Below are 27003 nucleotides of genomic sequence, written 5' to 3' on the forward strand. Positions count from 1 at the left end.
TCCCGGGGGCACTTTGGGATGTTATATAGATATCCAGGTTATTGTCTAATTTTTCCCCTTTGAAATTCTGCTAAGGTGGATTCTGGTAGCATCTCCCCTGTAGAGAAAGTGTATGCCATTTGGATATTACCTTGAAGCTGGTTGTAATAGATGCAAATTTGTTGTCTGCGGTCTCTGGGTTGCCAATGAGGTAATCCCAGCTAGTGAACATTTTCCAGCTGAAAGTGAAATTGTTGTCATCCCCATCTCCTGTGTTTTCGTTGGCATTTCTGGCCATCCTGTGTGAGGACATAAATGGCAATGTGTTTACTTGCAGTATATTATTCAGCCACTAGATGCCCCTGTGTGCTATATAGAAATTCAGACAAGTTGTGATTCCTGGTAAATAAGGAAAACAAAGCTGGGACTCAAGTTATGTGGCAGTATCTGCTTTGTGTCTGGTTGTAGCTGTTTTCTTTAAATAAACACCTCTGGTTTAAGGAGGGCTGAGTCTATATATCATGATGCAGTTCCACTATTCATTACAAGATGATAGCTATATTGGAGGATTTTTAATAACAGTAACTTCAATGAAATTTAGGAGGATTCATAAATGGACCAGGAGAGGAATTATTTGTATAGTGTCTAGCACAATAGGGTTCTGGTTCATGTCTAGGCACTGTGACAATACAAATAAATATCACCCTCATCATCAAACTGTCTGTGCTATTTTCCATGCTATTTAGATTAAGAAAAACAAATTTCTGGTGCTGTCAGATATACCAGCTACAACATGATGTTCCAGAGAGATTTCAATGGTTACACAATGCTGGAGTAGAGTAATATTGTAAATGTACAGCACATCTGAGTGTCTGGATACATTTCTGTGCCTCATTCCAACAAAGAACTCAAGATTTTGTGTGCACTGAATAGCAACATGCCTGTTTCAATAAACATAAAAATCCATTTGGCTTACACTTTCCTATGGGGAAGAAGGGTAGTCTTGTGGTTAACTCACATGATGTGGAGTCAGCAAATAGTCTGTTCAAAAGCAGGAATAGAACTTTTCTGTGTGACCACAGGCAAATCACTTAACTCTGTGCCTGTAATTCTCCATCTGTGAAATGAGGTCAATAACGTCTATCTCCAGTGTTTTGGGAGGCTAAATTAAATCTTTCTGAGATCCTTGACTAGAAGGTGATAGATTAGTGCAAAACTTTATTATTCTGCCCAATGCAGATTGGTTTGGGTATGCACCTGCTTTGCTCATTAGAGTTTGGATCTAATGTGTACTCATTGTGAAGACCACACAGCTCCTGTTGGTGTCAGTGTGCGGTTTTGGGGGTACAAAGAATGCAAGAGCAGGTTCTTTGGTAAAGTAGGCCCTAAAAGTCTTCTGAAATTGTCACACGGATTCTAATCACCGGGGAACTGAACTGAAAGTGCCATGCCATGTCCCTAAATCTGCTATTTTAACAGTAAGCGGAGGAGAAAGGTGAAATGCAATAGAGATTAGTTTGAATCTCGGAGGAAGAGGGGAAAACACTAAAGCCAAAAAACTATACTTACGATCTTATAACCACCATCAGGCTGTAGCCAAATACACTAACTCCAACCATGAAGTATGCCATCGGTAGCCTGTATTTCAACCAGCCAATTGTGCGTTGGTTGTTGTAGTAGCCATAAAAAAGAGCAGAATATTTGATATAACCCTAAAAAATAAAACAAAACAAAAAAATCCCACCAATAAGTTTGATTCCTTGTCTATGTGCATTTCTCTTACAAGAATGAAGGCCATTGGATTGTTTTAACCTTTCTTGTAAATTTTGCAAGTTAAAATAGTCAATTTAATGATGAAGTATTTTAGTTCTATATTTTTTGAGTTAATCTTGGCTTTTTAGCAACTAGTTTCTGAAACACCACTCCACTGCTATCCTTATCAAATGCCTGATACACACTGTGACAAGGTTGGGACTCGCCACCGGAGTGCCTCCTACTGAAAGTCTCCGGGAATTAGCTCAGTCCAGTGGAGCGCTCTCTCTTGGTGGTGTCTCACTCTTGGTTGGCATCTGAGCCCACGTCGCTCCCCAGCTTGCGGAATCCTCTTCTGGACCACTGCCCTCCAGCAGTTCCCCTCAGTCCATCCACACCCCCTTCCAGGGTGGTGGTGGGGAAGGTGATCAGCAGTCTTCCAACACCCCAGCCACCATGTCCAATCACACCCCCAAAGTCTAATCCTTCCTGTCAGGGATCTGATGTAGTCTATGATGGCCGCTCCTCATGGTCGATGGCTGGGTGTACTGAAAGGGGGGACCCAGGCCAGCCTTCTACTGTGGGTCCCAGCCTAGGGACCCTCTGGCAGCAGCCTCACTGTCCTTCTTCTCTCCCCTTGTCTGTCCACTTCCCTGGGCTGCTTCCCCTATGGCCCCTTGCACCCACTAGGCCAGGGGTCGGCAACCTGCGGCTCCCGGCTCGCCCGGGGAAGCACCCTGGCGGGCCGGCCCGGTTTGTTTATCCGCCGCGTCGGCAACTTCGGCCGATCGCGGCTCCCACTGGCCGAGGGATGTTCTGGGATGTTCTGGCCGCGGCTTCCTGCCTCCCGCATTGGCCTGGGACCGCGAATCGCGGCCAGTGGGAGCCGCGATCGGCCGAAGTTGCCGACGCGGTGGATAAACAAACCGGGCCGGCCCGCCAGGGTGTTTCCCCGGGCGAGCCGGGAGCCGCAGGTTGCCGACCCCTGCACTAGGCCCTTCCCTTCAGGGCCTGCAGCCTGGCAGGCCGCAGGCTAGAGCTCCCTTCTGCTCCCCAAGCCTGTCCAGCATTGCGCTGTCCACAGTGCTAGTCTGCCCGCTCTGGAGACAGACCTTCCCCTGTCAAAGATCTGGGACAGACTGACTTCTCCCTTCCTGGGCAGCCTTTATATAGGGCCAAGCTGAGCCCCAACTGGCTGTCTCCAATCGGCTTCCAATAAGCCCTTCTACACACACACTGCCCCATTATTGACCAGAAGAATCTGTCTAGGTGAGTGGAAGCAAGTCAGAGGGTGAATTTTGAGGTCCGAACCTGTCTACTACTGAGGCTGCTCTGCATGGTACATGCTGCCCATGCCCACAGGTGCTGCAGGCTCCCCTCCTCCCCCCACAACTCACATTGGCTGCAGTGCCCAGCCAATGGGAGCTGCAGAGCCCATGCCACAGGGACACATTGGCGAGCTGGTGCTTGCAGCTCCAGCCCCGGGGTGGGGTGAGGGGGCAATGAGGCTAGGGGAACTGTGTCTGCCCGCGTCACAGAGACTTGCCAGGCCGGACAAAAAGAAGCAGCGAGCTGCATCCGGCCTGTGGGGGCCCCCCCTTAGTCTGAGGCCCTGGGCTGCAGCCCCTAAGGCCCCTGCATTAATCCAGCTCTGCCTGGCTACAACATTCTGGAAAGCTCCCATCTGTGCTTCTGATCAGGACTTCAGAACAACTAAAACAATATCCTAGGCTGTACACTAGACCCAGTTCAATCAGTTCGTTGTAAAATCCCCAGCTCAGTTGGATGCATTCAGTAAAAGTTGTTAGTTATGCATGTGTATATTAATGGGAGATTTCTAGTAATCCAAGCCACAACACTGGCTGCACAGGGTCAGCTCCAGGGGTTTTGCCACCCCAAGCAGCCAAAAAAAAAAAAAAGGCCGCGATCATGATCTGCGGCAATTCAGTGGGAGGTCCTTCGCTCCAAGCGGGAGCGAGGGACCCTCCGCCAAATTGCCACCGAATACCTGGATGTGCCGCCCCTCTCCAGAGTGGCCGCCCCAAGCATCTGCTTGCTAAGCTGGTGCCTGGAGCCGGCCCTGTGCACAGTTATTTCTGCATGATTTCCAGCAGGTGGTGGGAACACTGCAAATCTGAGTATAATGCCATAGGTACAGCATGACCTTTCGCATGTCTCTGCCATTACTGAGGAGCTATTGAGAGCAGAGCAGCAACTCAGCAGCTGGTATGGCAGCAACACAGTCCCTTGGAAATTGTAGCAGATTATATTGTGTCTGGTGGGGAGGAGTCAAGTAAAAAGCCTTGTAAAATATAGAGAGGACCATTCTGGAGTTCATTAGTGCAGAGTGAAACTCAAGCCTGAAAATAACCTTCCTACAGTTTTAGCTTTCTGGTCCCTGGTCAAAAATTGTACAGAACATCACATCACATTTTTTTTTTATTTTCCTTCTGTGATACATGTAGTAGTATGTCTAAATTAGATCTATTATTTTCTGCTGATGTCATCCATTATGTAACCCACTTGCTGCCAAAGTATTCACTTACTTGTTACTGTGTTGAAAAATATTTTTCTGTTAGAAATCTACTTTACAGGGACTGGTGATGTTGGTGCTTTTTCTCTTCATTTTAAATGTACTCAAGGTTTTTTTCCCCATTGCACCACACGTATGGTGCACACTGTAGTAATAAAGGGTGAGTCTCTGTGGATGTTAGTCACAGCAGCACAGTGTGGATGTGTGCCAAGCAAAAGGCAAAAATTTGGAAGCTAAATGTAGATCTGCTCTTTGTCCTAGCATGGTCACATATGGCCCCATCTCAGAACAAATTTCCTTAGTTGTTATGTGCGGAACCTACAGGCATTCAAATAAAAATACCAGCTGCAGGTCAGCAAAAAATTACCCTCTGTCTTGTGGTGGGTTTTTCCCCCTAACAAGACAGACTAAAGATTGCTGCTACCTTCCTTTTTTAATTTTTAAAGATGCACTGCTCATTCTACATAAACCTACTCAGATTACTGATAATTAGCACTGGGCTTCAGTAAATTTTAAATGCTGGCAAGTGGGCTTAGGGAGTGGGGAGAATAAGTCTCTAAAACTCCAGTAAGATCCTCAATTAAAAATGAGTGGGACAATATCACAGCTGTATCAGGTTGCTCAAAACAGACATTTGAAGACCTGCTAACAAATTGGATTAATTTACCTGACCTACTTTCAGCATTAGTGGTTTTTAGAAAACTTGAATAATGATGATTTTTCTGGAAGTACCACCTTCAACAGTAGTTCTCAGCAGCATCGGCTAGTATCTCAAAAACACTTCCAGAAATACCATCTTCTATTGTCTGATCTCAGGAGAGGGAAAATAACACCGCGGGGCACAGACTATCCAATAAGTTCTTGGACTGCATTGCAGACAACTTTTTATTTCAGAAGGTTGAAAAAGCTACTGGGGGGAAGCTGCTCTAGACTTGATTTTAACAAATAGGGAGGGACTTGTTGAGAATTTGAAAGTGGAAGGCAGCTTGAGTGAAAGTGATCATGAAATCATAGAGTTCACAATTCTAAGGAAGGGTAGAAAGGAGTACAGCAAAATAGAGACAATGGATTTCAGGAAGGCGGATTTTGGTAAGCTCAGAGAGCTGATAGGTAAGGTCCCATGGGAATCAAGACTGAGGGGAAAAACAACTGAGGAGAGTTGGCAGTTTTTCAAAGGGACACTATTAAGGGCCCAAAAGTAAGCTATTCCGCTGGGTAGGAAAGAGAAAATGTGGCAAAAAATAAAAAGGAGTCATATAAAAAATTGGAAACTAGGACAAATTACAAAGGATGAATATAGGCAAACAACACAGGAATGCAGAGGCAAGATTAGAAAGGCAAAGGCACAAAATGAGCTCAAACTAGCTACAGGAATAAAGGGAAACAAGAAGACTTTTTATGAATACATTAGAAGCAAGAGGAAGACCAAGGACAGGGTAGGCCCACTGCTCAGTGAGGAGGGAGAAACAGTAACAGGAAACTTGGAAATGGCAGGGATGCTTAATGATGACTTTGTTTCGGTCTTCACTGAGAAGTCTGAAGGAATGCCTAACATAGTGAATGCTAATGGGAAGGGGGTAGGTTTAGACGATAAAATAAAAAAAGAACAAGTTAAAAATTTCTTAGAAAAGTTAGATGCCTGCAAGTCACCAGGGCCTGATGAAATGCATCCTAGAATACTGAAGGAACTAATAGAGGAGGTATCTGAGCCTCTAGCTATTATATTTTGGAAAATCATGGGAGACAGGAGAGATTCCAGAAGACTGGAAAAGGGCAAATATAGTGCCCATCTACAAAAAGAGAAATAAAAACAACCCAGGAAACTACAGACCACTTAGTTTAATTTCTGTGCCAGGGAAAATAATGGAACAAGTAATTACGGAAATCATCTGCAAACACTTGGAAGGTGGTAAGGTGATAGGGAATAGCCAGCATGGATTTGTAAAGAACAAATAATGTCAAACCAATCTGATAGCTTTCTTTGATAGGATAACGAGCCTTGTGGATAAGGGAGAAGCGGTGGATGTGGTATACCTCGACTTTAATAAGGCATTTGATACGGTCTCGCATGATATTCTTATCAATAAACTAGGCATATACAACTTAGATGGGGCTACTATAAGGTGGGTGCATAACCGGCTGGATAACCATACTCAGAGAGTAGTTATTAATGATTCCCAATCCTGCTGGAAAGGTATAACAAGTGGGGTTCTGCAGGGGTCTGTTTTGGGACCGGCTCTGTTAAATATCTTAATCAATGACTTAGATATTGGCTTATTAAGTTTGCAGATGATACCAAACTGGGAGGGATTGCAACTGCTTTGGAGGATAGGGTCATAATTCAAAATGATCTGGACAAATTGGAGAAATGGTCTGAGGTAAAAAGGATGAAGTTTAATAAAGACAAATGCAAAGTGATCCACTTAGGAAGGAACAATCAGTTTCACACATACAGAATGGGAAGAGACTGTCTAGGAAGGAGTACAGCAGAAAGGGATCTAGGGGTTATAGTGGACCACAAGCTAAATATGAGTCAACAGTGTGATGTGGTTGCAAAAAAAGCAAACATGATTCTGGGATTCATTAACAGGTGTGTTGTGAGCAAGACACGAGAAGTCATTCTTCCGCTCTACTCTGCACTGGTTAGGCCTCTACTGGAGTATTGTGTCCAGTTCTGGGCACCGCATTTCAAGAAAGATGTGGAGAAATTGGAGCGGGTCCAGAGAAGAGCAACAAGAATGATTAAAGGTCTAGAGAACATGACCTATGAAGGAAGGCTGAAAGAATTGGGTTAATTTGGAAAAAAGAAGACTGAGAGGGGACATGATAGCAGTTTTCAGGTATCTAAAAGGGTGTCATAAGGAGGGGAGAGAGAAAACTTGTTCATCTTAACCTCTAAGGATAGAACAAGAAGCAATGGGCTTAAACTGCAGCAAGGGAGGTTTAGGTTGGACATTAGGAAAAAGTTCCTAACTGTCAGGGTGGTTAAACATTGGAATAAACTGCCTAGGGAGGTTGTGGAATCTCCATCTCTGGAGCTATTTAAGAGTAGGTTAGATAAATGTCTATCAGGGATGGTCTAGACAGTATTTGGTCCTGCCATGAGGGCAGGGGACTGGACTCGATGACCTCTCGAGGTGCCTTCCAATCCTAGAGTCTATGAATCATACAGAAAGAACCTATTCACCCTCCTGCTAGTTTTCTCTGAGGACTGATTTAGTAGCTTGAAGGTTTCCTAAAGGCACATAAGCATGTTGGCCTAAATTTTCAAGTGGAACTACTGATTTTTTTTTTGAGCACCTCAATTTTTGGCTGCCCAACTTCAAACTCCTTTCAAGGGGCCTGATTTTCAGAGAATGGGGGCTCAGCAATTTCTGAAAACTGAATTTCTGAAAAATTTCAAGGTGCCTCAAGTTGGGCACCAAAAAGCGGAGGCATTGTTTCACTAGACACACTTGGAAATTTAGGATAATGGCTATTTCATTTCCTAGTTTGCTCCACTTTGTCTATTCAGCAAACTCCTATAGTGCTTGCCACTTTACTTCTGATAAGTGGCAAAAGCACCTCACCAACCTTCTTCTGGCCCCTCATTTCATGGCTAACTTTCTCCATTTATTGCCATTTATGTGAAGATGCTTTCTGCTTAGACATACCTCAATTTTAGCGCCAGCGCACACATGAGTTTGACATTCTGGCCCCAATGGGAAAACCTGAGCTGCTATAGGAAGTGGTGCTGGTAACTAAGTAGAACTCTTCCCTCTGAATCAATACTCAACCTATGCACTAGTGATTCTTGTTAATACAGAAGTTATGAATTTTTTTCAGGATGAAAGTTACTATGTATATGTAAGATGATGATGGTGATTATGTGATAATTGGTCTATATTGACTTGCAGCGCAGTGCAGCAGAGATGTAATTATTAAGCTGTCTTTATTTTTCCAAAATCTTTCCTTGCCAGTAAGTCTAGGTCACTTGTGTGAACCTACATCAGAAGTGCTAAAAGTCACTACTATCTGATGATTTATTCGGTGGCATATGTGAAATGAGTTGCTTTCACTCCACTTATTAGTGGATAGTTATCCTCGCTACAAAATTATTATTGCAAATCAAACTAATAGGCCTGCCTGTTGTAATTCTAATAGAAGAAACCAAGGATTGAGATATATAGAACTTCAGTCTCCCAGGGCTACAGATATATATATTTTTAAGGTATGGAGAGAATAGGTGTCTGATTCTGATTTCACTTCTCCCAGTGAAGGACTGATGTAATTCCGTTGACTTCAGTGGATTTATTTGTTTTATCTTATTGTAAAATGAGAATTAAATCTACAACTTGAACAGTCACATGCTCTGTAATTGTGCATGTGAACCCATTTTTGAATTAAAAAAGCCGCAGCTTTTTCCTGCAGAACCAACAATTGCGCATATATGTGCGGTATGTGCATTCCAAACACATTTGTGTATGGAAATCTGCTAAATCCATATGCAAATAAATGCGCGCACACAATAGATTTTGGCCCAAAATGTTCTGGGGCTTGATCCAAAACCTATTGATGTCAATGGGAGTCATTTCATGTCCTTGTCTGGGGAAAAGTGTGTGTGTGTGTGTGTGTGTGTGTGTGTGTGTGTAAACCATAAAATAATGATTTAGTCAACATCTTGTACCAAATTAATCTCTGTAAACCTAGCAATTTCAGTGGAGTTACATCAGGGATGAATTTTGTTCCCATACATATTAACACACCTTATCTACTTTGGAAGTGAATGTACTATACATACCTCAAAATCCCAAAGGACAGAAAAATCCATAGCGGTAGCTTGTTCAGCTCTGGGTACAGTTTTTCTAGGTATACTTCCATATGGGATTCCCATCAAGATCTAGGTGAGGTTTATGAAGACATGTTTATAGTATAGCAGAGTGTATATCATCTTTCATTTCTCCATTAATTAAATATTTTCCTTGTAATAAGATACAACAGGAAAAAGAGAGGTTTTTAAAATGTGGAACAAATTCACAAAGAGGATTATTTAGAAAAAGTTACAGAACTCCGATTGCAAGTAGTGACTCAACCTGAAATAGCACTTGCACATTTAATGATCCCCATAAGCTTCCTAATGCTTCCCAGGACTATCAAAAGTGCAGAAAATTCTGGTGTTTCATTGTGAGTGTGTGTGTGTGTGTGTGTGTGTATATACATACATATATATATATATATATATATATATATATACTGTAGATTATGGCTCTGATTCACCAAATTGGTTTAACATTAGCTTAACTTTGGGCATGTGAATAGTGCCACTGATGTCAAGTTAACTGAGCTTAAGACTCTCTCGAGTGGTAGGTTGAAGTTTTACCAGCCCTGATGTTGCTAGTTCTTGTGGGAAGGGTACAAACTTCCAGATCTGGAATCAGCTGTGAATGACATGAGTGAAGAAGGTGAACACTTTCACAAGGATGCCTAGAGACAAAGAGTGAAGTCCTAGTCCTGCTGAGGTCAATGAGAGTTTTGCCGTTGATTTCACTGGGGCCAGGCTTTCATCTAAGAGCCTGATTGTGATCTCAAACTGGTGTAAATGAGAAGTAACTCCTAGAACTAGACCAGCACAAAACTCATGAGATGAGAATTGGGCCCTATATTGTTTAACCACCACCCTTTTACTGCTACTACTTTGATGTTCATATACCACATATCTCATAAAGTCCATAAAATGTGATCGTAGTTGTGATGGGTACATTGTTAAAAATGAAGAAAAAACCCAAACCAAACCACCACCGCCCCTAAATAAAAGAGGAAAGTCTTAAAAAGGGCTGAGAGATGGATTTGGAAACTATTGCAAGTAAGGTCTATTCTCCAGGAATAAACACGGGATGGAGGAATCTAAATTAACTTGCAACCAATTAATGTCTTCTCTGGACTAAATTCTGTTCTTGCTTACACTGGCCTAAGTCCAGAGCAATTCCATTTATTTTAATGGAGTTACTTCAGTGTATGAGAGAGCCGAATTTGCCCTCCCCCTCTGTCTCCCCTTTTCCTCTTAGTAATCTAGTGGTGATGCTGTGGATAAAATGTTTTCTATGTAACCTGAACTAGACTCATTCAATAAGAGCCATTGGCTGCCATGCAGATGGCTCATGGGTAATCAAATGCTCCTGGGTAGTCAAAACCTGATGTGTGTGTGTGTGTGCAGGATTCCAGATGCTCCTTTGTTCAGAGATGCTGATGTTGTTGGCACATCTCTGTACATGAACACTAGTAACCAGGAGTTGGTTTAGGGCTACTGTGAAAATGGCTTAATGCTTTATGAACATACAGATTATGAAATGCAGAAACTAAGAATGGGATCGTTTAACTTCTTGCCTTTTTTTTTAAATTGTTTTCATCTGTTACTAAACTGGTGATGTAAAGTGCAACCCGAGGATAAATGATGTTTCTTCTTGTTGCTCGGATATATTTGGTGTAATTCAGCTCTCTCTTCTGTGCTGTAAATCAGGAAAACTGCTTGATCTGGGTCTTTAGTGCTCCAGAACTGCCTTCTCTAGATCCTGATGGTGGAATGGAAGGAATGGCAATGTTTGGGGGCAGGGGGATGCTATAGATCCTTTCCTCTAACTTTTCTCTCTTGGTGCCCCTTTAAAAGGGTTTGCTTAGAGCTCGCCCTGATCTAAAACAAAATTGTTCTATTATGTAGTGGTGGACTGGCACACAAATCAATTGTTAGTGGAGGATGAAGTGGAGCATTGCTGGGGTTGGGCTTGGACTGGCAAAGATATCTATGTTTTCATGGTCATATTTTCAAAATGCTCAGCATTGGCCTAACTCTATTCCCAGTGATGTCAGAGTTGAGACAAATGATGAGCGCTTCATAGAATTCTATCAATAGCATATATTGTACTTTTTAGAATTTTGTTTTTCTTCTCCATGTCAGAGCACCATCTGGAAACATTCAGAGTCTGGCTAAATACTGCCTGGGAAACGGAAGCTGCTAGAGAGAGGAGCATGTCTGCACAGCAATAGCTTCAATTTAAACTTCACTTATTTGGATAGAAGGCTCTTTTGCCCTGAACTTCATGGGTTATATCTCTCTAATGCAACAAAGGGATTCATTTTATCAGTTGATGCAGTATTCTCCCCTCAAGAGAAGCCAAGATCAGCTATGGGGTATTTGTTCATGCTTACAGATAGGTTTTATATTTATACAGTGCTTGAGTTATGAAATAATCTCAACGTTAAGCAGTTGTAAATGGCAGGGGTCAGGAGAGCAGCTGGCATCAGGAAGGTGACATGAGAACAGAATAATGCCATGGCATCTCCCAATAGCATTGTGCAGGATAGGACTTGCAGCAAGACCAGGATTTATCTAAATTGATTGGCAACACTTTAATTTAAGGGTTGTCTATGAAGGAGTCATAAAGAGTTAATATATTTATAAGAAGGTTTTGGCCAGTGCACAGCAAAGTCTAAATGCCTCATAAATAGTTTAGAATACATTTGCAGCATGAAGCAGACAGAGCACGTCAATCGCTTCTAATGCATTTGTTTTGCAAGGGTTGTATACTTAGTTTTAAAGCCATTTATAATTAAATGGTTATTGCCCAGCCCCTGTATACATTGTAACAGTTTAATGCACCACGAAAAAAATACAGACCCTATAGACAAAACAGGCACAACTACTTCATCATACGGAAATGTACAATTCATAAAGAAAGAAAATGCATTTGTATTGTTCACTTCTAATGGTTATACCTTTCCGTGCTCAGAGGATACTTTCAATCTGAATGGCTTTTATTTTATATAAAGCGAACAACAAAATTAAAGAAGGGGGGAAAAAGTGCAATCTCTATCAGAAGACCACACATTCTTTCCTCTGTAATAAATGCATTGAACAAGAACATCTGGCAATCTTGGTGGATAGCAGAGCCCTTAAAGACACAGCACACAGAAACTGAGCCATAGTATTATATAGCTAAATACACACATCTATTTTTAAAAGGGTCATAGCTAAGTATTTCCACCATACTCTTCTTTGGCCAAGCCTCCTCCAATAACAATGGAAAAGAGTAACAAGAAAACCCTTTCTCATGAAGAAACAACTGGCTGATTTAAGATGTGGAAAACGGGGGTATTTTGGAAACCAACAATTATTGGTTGTTAGAGGATTTGGCAAATCTTATTTATTTTATGCATTCTCTTAATTTGGAAGAACCTGAGAAACTATGCAAAACTTACCACTTACTAGTCAAGCACCCATGTCAAATTAACACCAGTAAGAACACTAGCACCAGTAAGAACTTTTAAACCACATCATTAAGTATTTTGTACCTACCTTTTATAACTCCTTAATAGCAGGACTGGCTCCCAGACCCCAGCGCGCCAAGCGCGCTCTTGGGGCGGCGTCCCGCGGGAGGGCGGCAGGCGGCTCCAGTGGACCTCCCGCAGGCCTGCCTGCGGAAGGTCCACCGGAGCCGCGGGACCAGCGGACCCTCCACAGGCACGTCTGCGGGAGGTCCACCGGAGCCGCGGGAAGAGCGACCGCCAGAGCGCCCCCCGCGGCGTGCCGACCTGCTTGGGGCGGTGGAAATCCTAGAGCCGCCCCTGCTTAATAGGCAATCCATGTAATTAACATTACCAGTATATTACCTTTACTGTGATTTCTCCAAGAATGTCAGGGTTAAGAAATGTGTTTGACAGTATCATATTGTCACTATGGTTTTCTTAATTACTTTTGGGAATGTACACCCTGGATTTCTTAGAGATATGATGGCCTATACTTGAAGCCAATAGAATTCCTGAATTCTGTTTTTCACTCTGCCCAAAATTTTCAGCAATATGAGCCTAAAGTTAGGCTTCCAAATCCATGTTTAGTTGCTTAAGGGCAGGATTTTTCAAAGGGTATTCACCTCACACTTGCCCTGAAAGGGTTAATGCAGACTGAGAAGGGGGCTAATTAACCCAACAGGTCATAGCTGAGGGGGGGAATCCAGTGGCTAAGCAATCCCCTCATTGAATGAGGAAGCCCAGCTGAGGAGGAATGAGCTGGGCTGGGACTATAAAGGCAGGAAATTGGCCGCAGAAAAGGGGTTGCTGGGAAAGCCTGCAGTCACTCCCTGGGAGAAGGGAGGTACATTTGGGCTGACAAACCTGGGGGACGGGGGAGAGTCAGGAAGGTAGCAGAGGGGTCAGGGAAAGGCAGTAAGGTTGAAAGGGGGCCTTGACTGCTGGCTAGAGGGTCTCTGAGCCAGAACCCAGAGTAGAGGGCGGGCCCAGTTTCCCCTGCCAGCCACTGAGGGAGTGGCATGACAAAGCAGTAAATGGGAAGGCTGCCTAAGCCTGTTTGTGGGAAGAGACTTTCCAACCCCAGAAGGGGAAACATTTGGTGACCTGGCTGAAGGGTCAAGTTACAAAGAAGCAGCACCTTGTGGAGTGAGAGAGGGGGCTGCTGATCCAGAAAGAGAGACTGAGGCAACGTACAACCGCGGGAAGAGATGATGAACTCATGAGCTGTTCCCCAGAATAACCAGGAGGAGGCGCCATCCTGGCGGTGAGTGGAGCACCCCATCAGAGCACTTCAAGTGATTACGGGGCATTGACTTCAGTGGGAATTGTGCTCTTAAGTCTCTTAAGATGCTTTTGAAAATCTCTCCCATTGGTGATAAATAAGGATTTAGGGACATAGTCACAACCCAACATTTTCAAAAATAGGAGCCTAACTTGCTACTATAAATCCAAATAGGCACATAAGATGTATCTCTTACCATATTTTAACTAAGGCTAAGTAAAACTGAAGTTTATTCTGCCATTCCAGGAAGACAGAGCATCATGAAGTGACATTATCCACAGATCTATCAGTAAGACAGCCCAAGGTCTCTGTGCCTGCATGAGCAGTATCTTGCTCCTAATGAATGTCAAAATGAGAATGATGCAGAAGATAAGAAATTGATCAAGAGTTAAGATAAGCATGATGACATGACTGGATGTGACATTACCAGATGCAATAACACTGGAAGTAACAAAGTACAACTGGAAATAACAAGTAACAATATGCCATCAATCTAATTTTGACATTTACTGTGGAGAAGATACTATTTGCATGAACCTAAATGCATGATTGGGGCCTAAGATCTTACCTCTGGAATTATAACCAGTCCAAATATTAAACCAAAAAGGACCAGATTCACTCCATACATCCATCGCAGAAATATGAAATAAGAAGCGACTGAGGAACCGAAGTGACCTTAAACAAAAAGAGGCAGTGGTTAGTACTGTGGGTACGGTAGGATTCTCTGTGACCAAGAGATTATTTGAAGTAACACAAAACAGTACAACAACATATCTTAGTCATGTCTCAGTCTAAATGGAAGTTGCACTTACTCTCCACTTCTTTTATCTTCATTTCCCAAGGTATACACTGTGTCTTAAAATTGTCAAAGTCTCTCTTAAATTTCACCCATTTCTGAAATAAGAAAACAGTGTTGCAAATAGCGATATAATGTTAGGCTGGTCATGGAGAGGCATCTGGGATTGCTTTCTTTAAGGAGTCCCTAAAGTTAGCGCATAGCTGAGTTATTAAAAATTGGTGGCAAACTTTAAAGCCAGAGGTGAGCCTGAACCAAATTCTGGAGTTTTCTGTCTGGGTCTGGGTCTGACCTTTTTTTACTTCTGTAATGGTCCACATCAAAACCCTGAATCCAAACACTTCCAAACTCAGGTGTTCAAATTCAGGTCCTGAATCCTAACTTTCTTAGGTTTCTGCAGGATCAGAGTTAGTGTTGGGATTTAACCCATTGATAGAGAGAGAGAGAGAGAGAGAGAGGTTGAGGCTGCAGACCAAGAATTGTGTGTGAGGCTTTGGTTTGGGCCCATTCCTATTTAAAAGGAGGATTCATTTGACAAATAGCAAACCTGATTCTTTTCTCACTGGCTAAACTGTCACTGATGTCAATGGGAACAGGACATGATCAATTTTTAAAAAAAAGCTCATCAGTGGAATCTCCATAAAAGCAATAACTTAATTACTGACTCCAGTCTTGCAATGAGAAGTCACAATTCTCTATGGTCATCTTCCCATTCAGTGTCCAATTTGTAAACTGGCACAATTCCAATGAAGCGAATGGTACTGTGCCTGGATTTGGCTGTGTCTCCAACCCTTAGTGCAATCAATACTTTAACCTGTCAGAGACCACACCCAGAGACCCTCATTCTACCCTGATTTTACATGCTCTGCAACCTCCTGTACTGTAGGGAGGCTGCATGCGGTTTAAGTTGGGGCAGAATTTGGCTCATATCATCGTAAACATGAATTTGGTTAGGAACAGGGCCGGCTCTAGACCCCAGCGCGCCAAGCAGGTGCGTGGGACGGCATTTTGCCGGCAGGGCGGCATTTGGCTCCGGCGGACCTTCCGCAGTCATGCCTGCGGGAGGCCCACCGGAGCCCCGGGAGGAGCGGACGTGCCGCAGACATGACTGCGGAGGGTCCCCTCTTGCCGTGGCTCTGGTCGAGCTCCCGCAGGCATGACTGCAGCAGGTGCACTGGTTCCGCGGCTCGGACGGAGCTCCCGCAGGCATGCCTGCGGATGCTCCACCGGAGCCGCGGGACCACGGGACCGTCCGCAGGCACTTCTGCCCCGGTCGCGGGACCGGGGAAGGGCGGCGCGAGTGGCGCGGCACGCCGCCCTGCTTGGGGCGGCGGATTTTCTAGAGCTGCCCCTGGTTAGGAACCATGAAAAATGCAGCTATTCAGTGAATTAAAATACATACAGGGAGCGCTAGCTCAGCTTCTGTAATGGTGGCTATTTTGCCCAATGTGAGTTTATTGCTTGTAGCCAAAAATACACTGTATTAGTGACCAAGCATCCACTCTTCTTTTTGTCATTACGGTAGCACTTACCTTTGCCATCATCATCTTGTATGCATAGAATTTTTTTCCTTTTCCCTTTCCCAATGCTCCTTCAAACTTCTCTACAAAAGCTTGTGCCTCCCTAATTCAAAAATACAAAGGTGATTAGTTTTACATTAAAACATTGAAAGAATCTTCCCCAAGATGGCACTGGGTGCAGAGAATGTTGTACAGTCACTTTTAATTTCTTTGAATTGTGCTGTTATCAAAGGGAGGAAGACAGTGAGAGTCAGGTGACCTGGATTCTATTCCCAGCTCTGTCAAACATTTCTGGTGTGATACTTTTTTTTCCCAAAAAACCCCAAACTTAATATCTCTGTTTGAGTTTCCTCATACACAGACCTAAGGTCACTAGTTCCCTATCCAACAGCATTCATATTCTGGGTCTTCCTTCCCTATCAATGGGAGAAGTCTGGTTCTTCCTTCTATACTTTCTTAACAGTGCAGCTGTCAGGAAGGAAGGAAAGATGATCTTGTAGTTAATGCATATGCCTGGGAGGTAGGAGATCTAGGTTCTGTTCCTAGATTTCTTAATGTGTAGTCTTGGGCCAGTCACTTGTAGATATGTTTCAAAACTTGGATGCCTAAAGAGAGGCCCCCAAAATTGTATTTAGGTACCCATGTTTGAAAATGTTGACTTTATTTTCTTTGTGCTCTAATTTCCTCATCTGTAAAATGGGATTAATACTTACTGAGCTCAGAGCAGCTGTGTTTATAAGTCCCAAATAACTAATTGTAAACCATTCTGAGATCATTGGATAGACTAGTATTATTATGTACTCCAACCTATTCATTAAATATTCTTGCACAGCCAAGGTAATGGAGCAGTTTGATTAAGTAAATTAGAATGGGTATATGTGTTCTCCTTCACTCTCAGTTGTTCTTTGCTGTTCTTTTGGGGACAAAGAGCAGGGCCGGCTCTAACTTTTTTGCCGCCCCAAGCAAAAAAAAAAAAAAAAAAAAGAGTGCTGCCTCGCCGTAACACCCACCCCCATGAGCGCTGCGCCACCCAAGCCCCCCGCTGCCCCCAAGCGCCACACCTCACCGCCCAAGCCCCCTTCCCCCCCAAGTGCCGTGCTACCGACCCCTCCCAAGCGCCGTGCCGCCCAAGCCCCCGCCCCCCCAACCACCGCGCCGTCAAAACACCCCCCCCCGAGCACCGCCCATCCAAAACAAAAACAAACAAACAAAAAAAACCCCTCCAGTGCCACCCGGCCGAAACAAAAACAAAAACAAAAATTAACCGAGCGCTGCCCCGCCCCAAGGTGCCGCCCCAAGCACGTGCTTGGTCGGCTGGTGCCTGGAGCCAGCCCTGACAAAGAGGTGAGTGTGTAGTCAAACATGATTCCAGGCAACCTCTCAGATGCTAGGACACTATATAATAATGTAATACTTTGTGCCTTTTTGTAACACCTTTCATGCTGAGGGTCTCCAGGTCTTTACAATTAATAACAGACTGACCCTCCCAACCCACCTGGGGAGATCAAAAATGGTTAGTCAGTCTCCTTTTACAGATGAGGAAATTTAAGTACAGAGAGCTGAAGTCCCCTTCCCACCTCCCCCAAGAACCCAGGTCAGGAGAGGCAAAGGGAAGGACCAGGCTGCTATAACTACTCTGTGGGAATCAAACTGTATGCTGCTGATGTGAGAGGGGCCAGGTGTCTGAAGGTCAGATTGGCTCTAGGCAAACACAAGACAGTGAACCCATTTCTCACCCTACAGTGGGTTCATGGCACTTTTTGCAAGGTTATTGTGAGGAGTGAAATCTGCATTGCTAACGCACACAGTGTGGGATGGTAGGCAGTGTTATCTTGGCTGTAAACAATACTGTATTTTTTCCAAGTCACCTGCAAGCAGTAATGCTCCAGGAAGTGTAAAGTAAGATGGAGACAAGCTGCTCTGATTGCTATATAACAGTAGGCATGAATAAGCAAAGAAGGGCACAGAGTTAGCTTTAACAAGGAGTCTGAAAGTCATTCTCTGCCTTTAAATAAAAGGGCAGAATGATCCCAGCCTGGGTATCAGTTGAACAGATTTTGCTTATCATCTGTTCTCTAGTTACAGAGACTGACAACAGAATCCTGCCTCTAAGCGCTTCTCATTTAAACCAAATCATGCTGGCTAAGTTCCATTGGTTGCTTTTCCAAGGCTGGCTTCTTGGGATAATGATAGCAGCAGCCAACTGTAATTCTAAAATGTTATGTGCATCAACAATTATTAAACACACACTCTAGCTTCAGTGGTTCCTATGGTGAAAACTATAAATAGCTGGGAATGCACTGGGCTACCTGAGCAATGCTAATTTCTTCACCATACGCCAAGGTTTGTTCCTCATGGTAGATATTAGTTTTTTCTTTTCCTCTACCTGTTCCTTTAGCCTCATCAGTTCTTCCTCTGACAGAGACTCTTCATCAGATGAGTTGGAAGCAGATGAGGAAGACGAGCTAGAACGAAAGTAGAGTAAAATCAGGAAAAAAAATCACACAAACAATGTAATAAAATGTAGTTGTATATAGCACCTCATAGACTTCAGGGGTTATAAAGAACTTTGCAGACCAGTGAGTTAGATATAGGCAGTGTTCAGTAACTGAACAAAAAATGGAGCAGTCATTATGTTCTCCACAATAATAGAGAGAACTTTGTATGCCATAACATGTTGGGGGGCCGTGGGGAGGAATGTTGGTCAGGACTAGAACTGGTTGGGAATTGTTTGATGAAATATACATTTTAAAAAAAATTATTTTTCAGAAAATGCAGATTCAAAACTGTCAGGAAAGGGTTGGTTTTGACAAATTGCCTGTTTAAAAAAAATTATTATTTTTTAATATTTTGAAATTGCTGAGATGTCACTTTTTCCAAACAAGGAGTTCCATTTTTTGGTTCAAAACAACTTTTCATTTTGAAATCTAAGTTAATTTATGGTAAATTATTAAATAAACATTTAAAAAAAGAAAGCTAGAAATTGAAATCAATCACTCTGAAATGATCAAAACAAAACATTTTGAATTATCTGATCCAAATTTGGTTTTGATTTTTGGTTCATTTGAAATTTTTGACTTTGTCCCATGCATGATGGGGAAATTTTTTAAAATCAGAAACTTTCATGGGTAAAAACTCTACCTAGGACACTGATTTATTTGTCTCTTTGAAAAATTCTCCAGGAACTTTAACTTCAATCTTGATATTTACTAGTGAGTTCAGATGATATTTTCCCCACTCAGTGCTGTACTTCAATATCAACACTGCATGTGATGAACCCAAACCAAGGGAGGAAACTTGAACGTACACCTTTCTGGCTCAAATGTGACAGTGCTACCAACTAAATTGACACCGTGATGGGGTAGTCAAAATGATCCAGTTTCTTTAGGATGCTCAAGTCAAGGAGAAGATTTTGAGCAAATGCTTCAGGTTACAGAATACCAGATAAAAGACATTGCCTGCCACATTTCAATTATAAAAATAGTCACCTTCACCCAGGACACAAGTCCTTTCAGAACGGTGGCCTAGGAGGAGATGTGTGTGCTTTATATAAACACCAGACCCAGATCAGTCCCAGACCAGCTCCTCAGCTGTGTATCAGCATAGCTCCAGTGACTTCAGTGGAGTTATGCTGATTTACACCAGCTGAGAATCTGGCACATGCATCTTGTCTTGGCCCTCACTTATAAAAGGCTCAATTCTGGAGCCTTGATGTTGAGTTGTCCTGTTGACACCCTTTGCCTAAGAACTGCTCAAAGGAAGTGTTGCAAAAATAAGACCTTAAATGAATTGTTTTATTGTCACCTAACCTAAGTTTCACTGGCATCACATGAGTTGACATCACATGAGCTGACACTAACAAACACTTAGTGGAAACAACAGGTGTCATTTCGGGGATTCAACCATAACTCCAATTCAGTCTTGCGGATCTTTTCTTGTTGTTGTAAAGTGACTCAACCAGCTTCATAAGTATCATGTGACCTGTTTGACTGCCACTGGGGTTCTTACAGTTAACCAGATACGATCACTGTGAGAAATATGATAGCCAGGCGACACAGCAAATAAAAAGTCTGGGTGAAGAAGATAAAGATTAGAACAAAGGAGAATGAACAGGCGAATAGTCTGGAAAACCTAAGAGATCCATTCTAACCTTTTAGGATTATCATGTGTTCACCCAAAGGAAGGTGCCCTATTCTGGCTTACTTTCAGTTGTCTTCCTTAAAAGGACTCTTTCTAGCTCCAATATTTGCACATTAGGAATCCATTACATACTTAATTCTATGATCATATTTGGGGTAGAAGGAGATTCTGAAAAGAATCTAGCTTGCATTTTAACCAGAAAACCAACTCTATTGTTTCTCAGGGTTAAATTTTTGTTACAAGTAACAATTTACTGTAATATGTTCTTTTAGTAACCTGCACCAATATGCCACAGGTTCACGAACCTGCTACCCAGGAAGATGACATTCAACAAAAATGAGATTCTACTATGTAGGTTTCTGTCTGGGGTTTGTTAGAGTACCTCGCTGCTGGGTTTTTCTTCTGTTTCTTATCCTGCTCCTTCCCTTTCTTCTTTGTTTGCTTTTCTTTATTTTCTGCTTCCTTTTGGTCTTTGCTAGAAGCCTTTTTATTTCTCTTTTTCTTCCCACTTGCTGCTTCCCCTGCTTCACTTTCCCCATCACTGTCATTCATTTTGTGACTTTTCTTCTTAGTAGTTCTTTTTTGCCTTGGGGCTTCAACTTTCTCTTCAAGCTCATCTTCTTCCCCATTCTTATTTTGCTTTTTCCTTTCATGTCCACTTGATTTGATAGCTTCCTTGGAGTGCTGCTTTCTGGTTGCCTTTCCCCCCTCTTCAGCCTCTGCAATTGATAAAAACAAGTATTTCTGGAAACATTCTATGTTGGTGCAATAAAGATTTGCCCTTTATCCAAAAAGTACAGACAGAATGCCTAATCCAAACCCTGCTGGGGTCTGAACAAGCTAACTTTGACCTCCACAGACTTTGGATAAGAAGCAGGCTGAGAATTGCATTTAGCATCGGACACGTGCACACAGTGTTCACTGATGATCGTGAAACTCATGTTTGTGCATCAGTGGATCCTAGGAGCTGAAAGCTAGAAATCATTTCCAGACCCTGTTCTTACAGAATTAGTGGGACAGCAGTGGGGGCAAAAAACCTAACTGACTTCAAGACAGAGCTTAATACGTGTATGGAAGGGATGGTATGATGAGGCTGCCTACGATGGCATGTAGCAGATCTGTGACTGCTAGCAGCAAATATCTCCAGCCACTGGAGATGGGGCACTAGATGGGGAGGTTTCTGAGTTACTACAGATAATTCTTTCCCAGGTGTCTGGCTGGTGGGTCTTGCCCACATGCTCAGGGTCTAACTGATTGGCATATTTGGGGATCAGGAAGGAATTTTCCCCTGGGTCAGATTGGCAGAGACCTTGGTTCCCCCCCCCCCTTCCTCTGCAGCAAGGGGCACAGGTCCCTTGCAGGTTTAAACTAGTGTAAATGGTAGATTCTCTGTAACTTGCAGTCTTGAAATCATGATTTGAGGACTTCAGTAACTCAGCCAGAGGTTGGGGACTATTACAGGAGTGGGTGGGAGAGGTTCTGTGGCCTGCAGCATACAGGAAGTCAGACTACATGATCATGATGGTCTCTTCTGACCTTAGTCAGAGTATCATAGAATCATAGAATATCAGGGTTGGAAGGGACCTCAGGAGGTCATCTAGTCCAACCCCCTGCTCAAAGCAGGACCAATCCCCAACTAAATCATCCCAGGTCCCAGACAGGGCTTTGTCAAATATGACCTTAAAAACCTCTAAGGAAGGAGATTCCACCACCTCCCTAGGTATCCCATTCCAGTGCTTCACCACCCTCCTAGTGAAAAAGTTTTGCCTAATATCCAACCTAATCCTCCCCCACTGCAACTTGAGACCATTACTCCTTGTTCTGTCATCTGGTACCACTGAGAACAGTCTAGGTCCATCCTCTTTGGAATCCCCTTTCAGGTAGTTGAAAGCAGCTGTCAAATCCCCCCTCATTCTTCTCTTCTGCAAACTAAACAATCCCAGGTCCCTCAGTCTCTCCTCATAAGTCATGTGCTCCAGCCCCCTAATCATTTTTGTTGCCTTCTGCTGGACTCTCTCCAATTTTTCCACATCCTTCTTGTAGTGCGGGGCCCAAAACTGGACACCGTACTCCAGATGAGGCCTCATCAATGTCGAATAGAGAGGAATGATCACATCCCTCGATCTGCTGGCAGTGCCCCTACTTATACAGCCCAAAATGCCGTTCGCCTTCTTGGCAACAAGGGTACACTGTTGACTCATATCCAGCTTCTCATCCACTGTAACCCCTAGGTCCCTTGGCTGGGCAGCAGTTCTGCAGAATTCGGTCCCTAGTCTGTAGCAGTGCATGGGATTCTTCTGTCCTAAGTGCAGGACTCTGCACTTGTCCTTGTTGAACCTCATGAGACTTCTTTTGGCCCAATCCTCTAATTTGTCTAGGTCCCTCTGTATCCTATCCCTACCCTCCAGCGTATCTACCACCTCCCAGTTTTGTGTCATCTGCAAACTTGCTGAGGGTGCAGTCCACACCATCCTCTAGATTATTAATGAAGATATTGAACAAAACCGCCCTCAGGACCAACCCTTGGGGCACTCCTCTTGATAGCAGCTGCCAACTAGACATGGAGCCATTGATCACTACCCATTGAGCCTGACAATCTAGCCAGCTTTCTATCCACTTTATAGACATTTAAATATATGCCAGAATTGTGAAAGCAAATTGTTTAATTTATTCTACTTTTCTTTTAAAAATTGCATTGTTAGCCAACACCTATGTTATAGATGCCCCCCCCCCACATTAATAGGTATTATGTGCATGGTACTAATATTGTATATGTTATGTTAAATATGACTGCTGGGCCATTATGCTAACTGACTTGTATCATGTTCTTCCAATAATTCTGTTCATTCATGCCAAGTATCCCACAACACTTTGCAAAGCTGAACTTAGATTTCATATTTGCCAAAGCTATCAAACTCAAGATACATTCATTCTATGTCCTGGTGCAGTTAAGGAGTGCCTTCATCACCCTAACCCTTGGAATATGGGTTCCAAACAGAAAACGAGACGGGTACATCATGGTACAAAAAAACAAGGTAAAAGCTGATTGGTGAATTTTGGTCTTGTGTGAATATATGTGACTGGTCTTGAAGGCATATTTCTATGTAAGGTGGAGTGCATGCTGGGAGAATTGCTTCTCGGAAGCATTGGTAACATTAACTCTTTCTTTTCTGTATTGTACTGCTCTGTTTCTAGACAATAAGTTGGCTAGGCTTGGTGATTTGATCTCTAGAACATTTTTAATATCGAATCTCAAGTGTGGTGAGCCAATTGGCTATACTTTAGACAACAGCATGTTAATTTAGTGCGCATGAAAGTGGCTTGATTCTTAGCCCGGGAGACTGAAGTCCATTGTCAGTGCAGAACAAATGCATTATAGGCAGTAGAAGCTTCTCCATGCTCTGCCTTAAAAAAGCTGTAATCATTACCTGGAGGGGAATGATCTAGGGAGGAAAAGGTAGACCAGTCTCTATGCACATTCATTTTCTTGTTCATGTTGTCAGTAGAGACACTAATTTGTGACAGTTGTGATGTGGATATTAGAGCTGATCGATAAATTATTTTGCAAAAAAGAAAAAAATATAATTTCAAAGTTTTTTTTCCCATTTCACAGCGTTTGAAAGGGAACGTTTGTTTCTTTTTTAATATTGTGACATATCTTCCCCAAAATGTTGTTAATTTTCTTCCTCCGGCCCCTTTTTATCTCCCAGTGGCAAAAAGAGGATTAAAACAAACACTCTCTAAGGCTTCATTCACTTTCATTTTTGCTTTCTGCCACTAATTTTCAAAATGTCTCCAACTTTGGAAACGTTACACAGTGGCAAAAGGAAAAATGAAAAGTCTGTAACTCTGCCTCTCTAGAATGTTTCCAAAGGTGGAAACATTCTGAAAAGTTAAGAGTAGCAGAAGGGAAAATGGGGGAGGGGAGGGATAGAGAGGAAGAAAAGACGAAGTGGTAAAACAAAACCCTACAGGTCACCTGTTTTGCTGCTTTCAGTGGTGCGCACACAAAAATTAAAATTTAAAAAAAATAGTGGGAAGAAAGGGTAAAAAACAGAGGTCAAAATATTGACATTTTTGGTTTAGATGGGAAAAACTGGGAAATTGTGAAACTACCAAAAACACTTTTAAAAAGGCTTCTTGCTTCTAATGGGAAAAAAAATCAACCAGCTCTAGTGGGTTTCTTGGTCCACTGGAAACTGGACTGAGACCATCAATTAATTTCACAGAGGCCATCAGATGATTATTTTTAGTTACTATTTACCTAAGCTGGATTTGAACTGTGGTCTAGAGGGTTTGTCTATCACCATAAACCATCCACTAACCCAGCAATCCTAGCCCTTATTGTAATGTCTCTTTATTTATTGTATTTGTGAGGGTATTGTTTTAAATTTTAAATCTGGTCTATGGCTTTTCCTGATTTTTGCCATGAGTTGCTAGTCTGTCCTAAATCTATCTTGGCTTTACCTCTCTCCTCGCAAAGTCATATGTAACAGTCTCACCCTTACTGTAATGACAATAATTACATAAAAAGCAGTGAAAAGTGACAGTTTCTAGATGTTTGCATTATCCTGTAAATTCACTCACATCACACCACACATGGAACACAGTGCTGCCTGCTTTACAGTGGCAGACCAAGGAAAGCTTCACTCTGGGTCCCACCCCTTCTCAGGGACACGGAGAGAAGGGGACAGCCAGGTTTAGGAGCATTCTCCTGCACAACATCCTCATCATCATCATCATCATCATCAAAGTCAACTACCTAGGTAGGAAATCTAACTAACTATTGCATAGTAGAGAGGAAAAATGGGTGAGATTATCTTTTTATTAGACCAATTTCTGTTGGTGAGAGAGAAGCTTTCACTCCACTAAAAGGTATTACATCACCCACCTTGTCTCGTTAATATCCTGGGACCAACAGGGCTACAACAACACTGAATATAACCATGCATACCTCATTAGACTATTGCCACTGTGTAGCAAGTCAAACCACAAAATAAACCTTTGGAGAAAAAAGATCTCTTATCATGTATTTCCAAATAAGACAGCAGCTATTATTCTCCACTCTACCTTCGCTCTCGGAGTCACTTTCCACTTGTCCGTCAATCTCCATTCCAACTGCAAGACAAAGCATGTTGAATAATTGAATTTGTTGTTGGGATTTTAACATACAATGTTTTACGCCTGTAGTTCTTAAGTACTGGCTGAGGACCGCAGAGTGCCCTCTTTAATTATATGCTACTGTATTTTATGCTATGAAGTCCTTAATATTTCTTAGCTCTTTGCAAGTGAATTAATAAAAGTTCCCAACACAAAAGAATATCAAATGTATTGACACACACAAAGTGGAGCCTGAAGACACATTTTTACAAATATTTGGTAAAACTGGTACGATATTTCAAAACTGAAATGGTTGGTTGTTCATACTAACCATCTTCCATGATGACCTGTAATGCACATTTCTTTTTCCTCCCCATGATTTTTTTTGCCACAAACACTGTAGCCCTAGTGCTGTGAACACACCAATTATCAGTAAGTTATTTTCCTTCTTTCAGTGCCCAATTATTTGTCTCCATGCTGCTGCGCAGTAAAGTGAGCAGTCCATGAAGCTGTATCTAGTTCACTTTGACATCATTTGCATGCTAGACAGCAACTTCAGGGTCTGAACTTGGGGGAAGGGGAGACACACACTCTGCAACAATCCAATCCAAACACTTTCTGCTCCGATCCTTTTTCGGTGTGGAAAGCACCTGTCAGCATTACATTACATCACATTATTTAAACATGAAGGAAAGCCCTTTGATGGATACTCAGCAGTATCCTATGAAATGCAGACACAAGTCATGTCCATTTTTGACCTAAGCATGTACACTAAAGCTTTGGGAGTACCTAGTTCCAAACTGCAATATCTTTCTTACCTGCATCGATTTATGTAGCCCTATTTATAAGGGCAAAACATCAAATGGCCATCTTAACCCTGTCAATACTTTGCCTCTCAGGTACACATCTTTGGGTCCCCTATTGTCTTCCATGTACATTCCTACAGAGGACATGTGGTCTAATAACTGATGCACAGGACTGGGCGTTAGAGCAGTGGGGCTCCACTCATGCCTCTCAGAGCTATTGTTCCAGGCTCTCTGCAAGTTCTGCTTTGTTACCTCAAAAATGTGAACCTAGTGTCTTCTTCCCAACCACAACAACTAGAGACTTAACTTTTTTAAATGAAAGTTGAGATTCTGGAGAACAAGATGGTGCCTGTATCGGTGTCTACCAGCTATTTTCAAGCACTGGTCCCACATGTACTCCTTTGGGTGCATCACTAGTTCTGCCTAATGGTGATGTTCTTGTCCATTGAGGTATAGCTGTTGAGAGCAGGGTCATATGACCACTTCGCTGTTGGGTTAAGCATCAAGATTTCCACCTAATCACATAGCCAGTAACTGATAATTCATTCATCATCTAAAATGTAGCTGCAGGCTCAAGCCCTGTTTTTGCACAGTCACAGCTAATTATATAATTTTCAAAAGTGCTTTGGAATACATGGCATGGAAGGTTCACTAGAAATGCAGTTTGATTTGATGTCTTCAGGGCTTGTCTGTATAACCTTTTCCTGAGAAAAAGGCTGTTCAAAAGGGCTGTCTTTCACAGAAGCAGCAATTCAAGGGCTCACTCTCTTGCCCTTAGATGGCCCCTGCTGCTTTTCTCTCTCTCTGTGAACTTA

At 42.7% G+C, this 27003-nt stretch overlaps 1 protein-coding gene across 1 annotated transcript in view; it reads right to left on the reverse strand.

Annotated features, from left to right (window-relative positions):
* Positions 1-25759, reverse strand: part of LOC123364461 (transmembrane channel-like protein 2) — a 54744-nt gene extending 28985 nt beyond the window's left edge. The window contains exons 1-10 of the mRNA XM_045006625.1: positions 25714-25759; positions 25353-25400; positions 20665-21001; positions 18452-18607; positions 16155-16245; positions 14639-14720; positions 14395-14501; positions 9045-9143; positions 1549-1691; positions 131-278 (exon numbers count right to left, since the gene is read on the reverse strand). Coding sequence (XP_044862560.1) covers positions 131-278; positions 1549-1691; positions 9045-9143; positions 14395-14501; positions 14639-14720; positions 16155-16245; positions 18452-18607; positions 20665-21001; positions 25353-25400; positions 25714-25759 — 1257 coding nt within the window. The remainder of the gene's footprint in view (positions 1-130; positions 279-1548; positions 1692-9044; positions 9144-14394; positions 14502-14638; positions 14721-16154; positions 16246-18451; positions 18608-20664; positions 21002-25352; positions 25401-25713) is intronic.
* Positions 25760-27003: the final 1244 nt, after the last annotated feature.

The sequence above is a fragment of the Mauremys mutica genome, chromosome 2 (genome assembly GCF_020497125.1).
Source record: "Mauremys mutica isolate MM-2020 ecotype Southern chromosome 2, ASM2049712v1, whole genome shotgun sequence".
In the NCBI taxonomy this organism is placed as follows: domain Eukaryota; kingdom Metazoa; phylum Chordata; order Testudines; family Geoemydidae; genus Mauremys; species Mauremys mutica.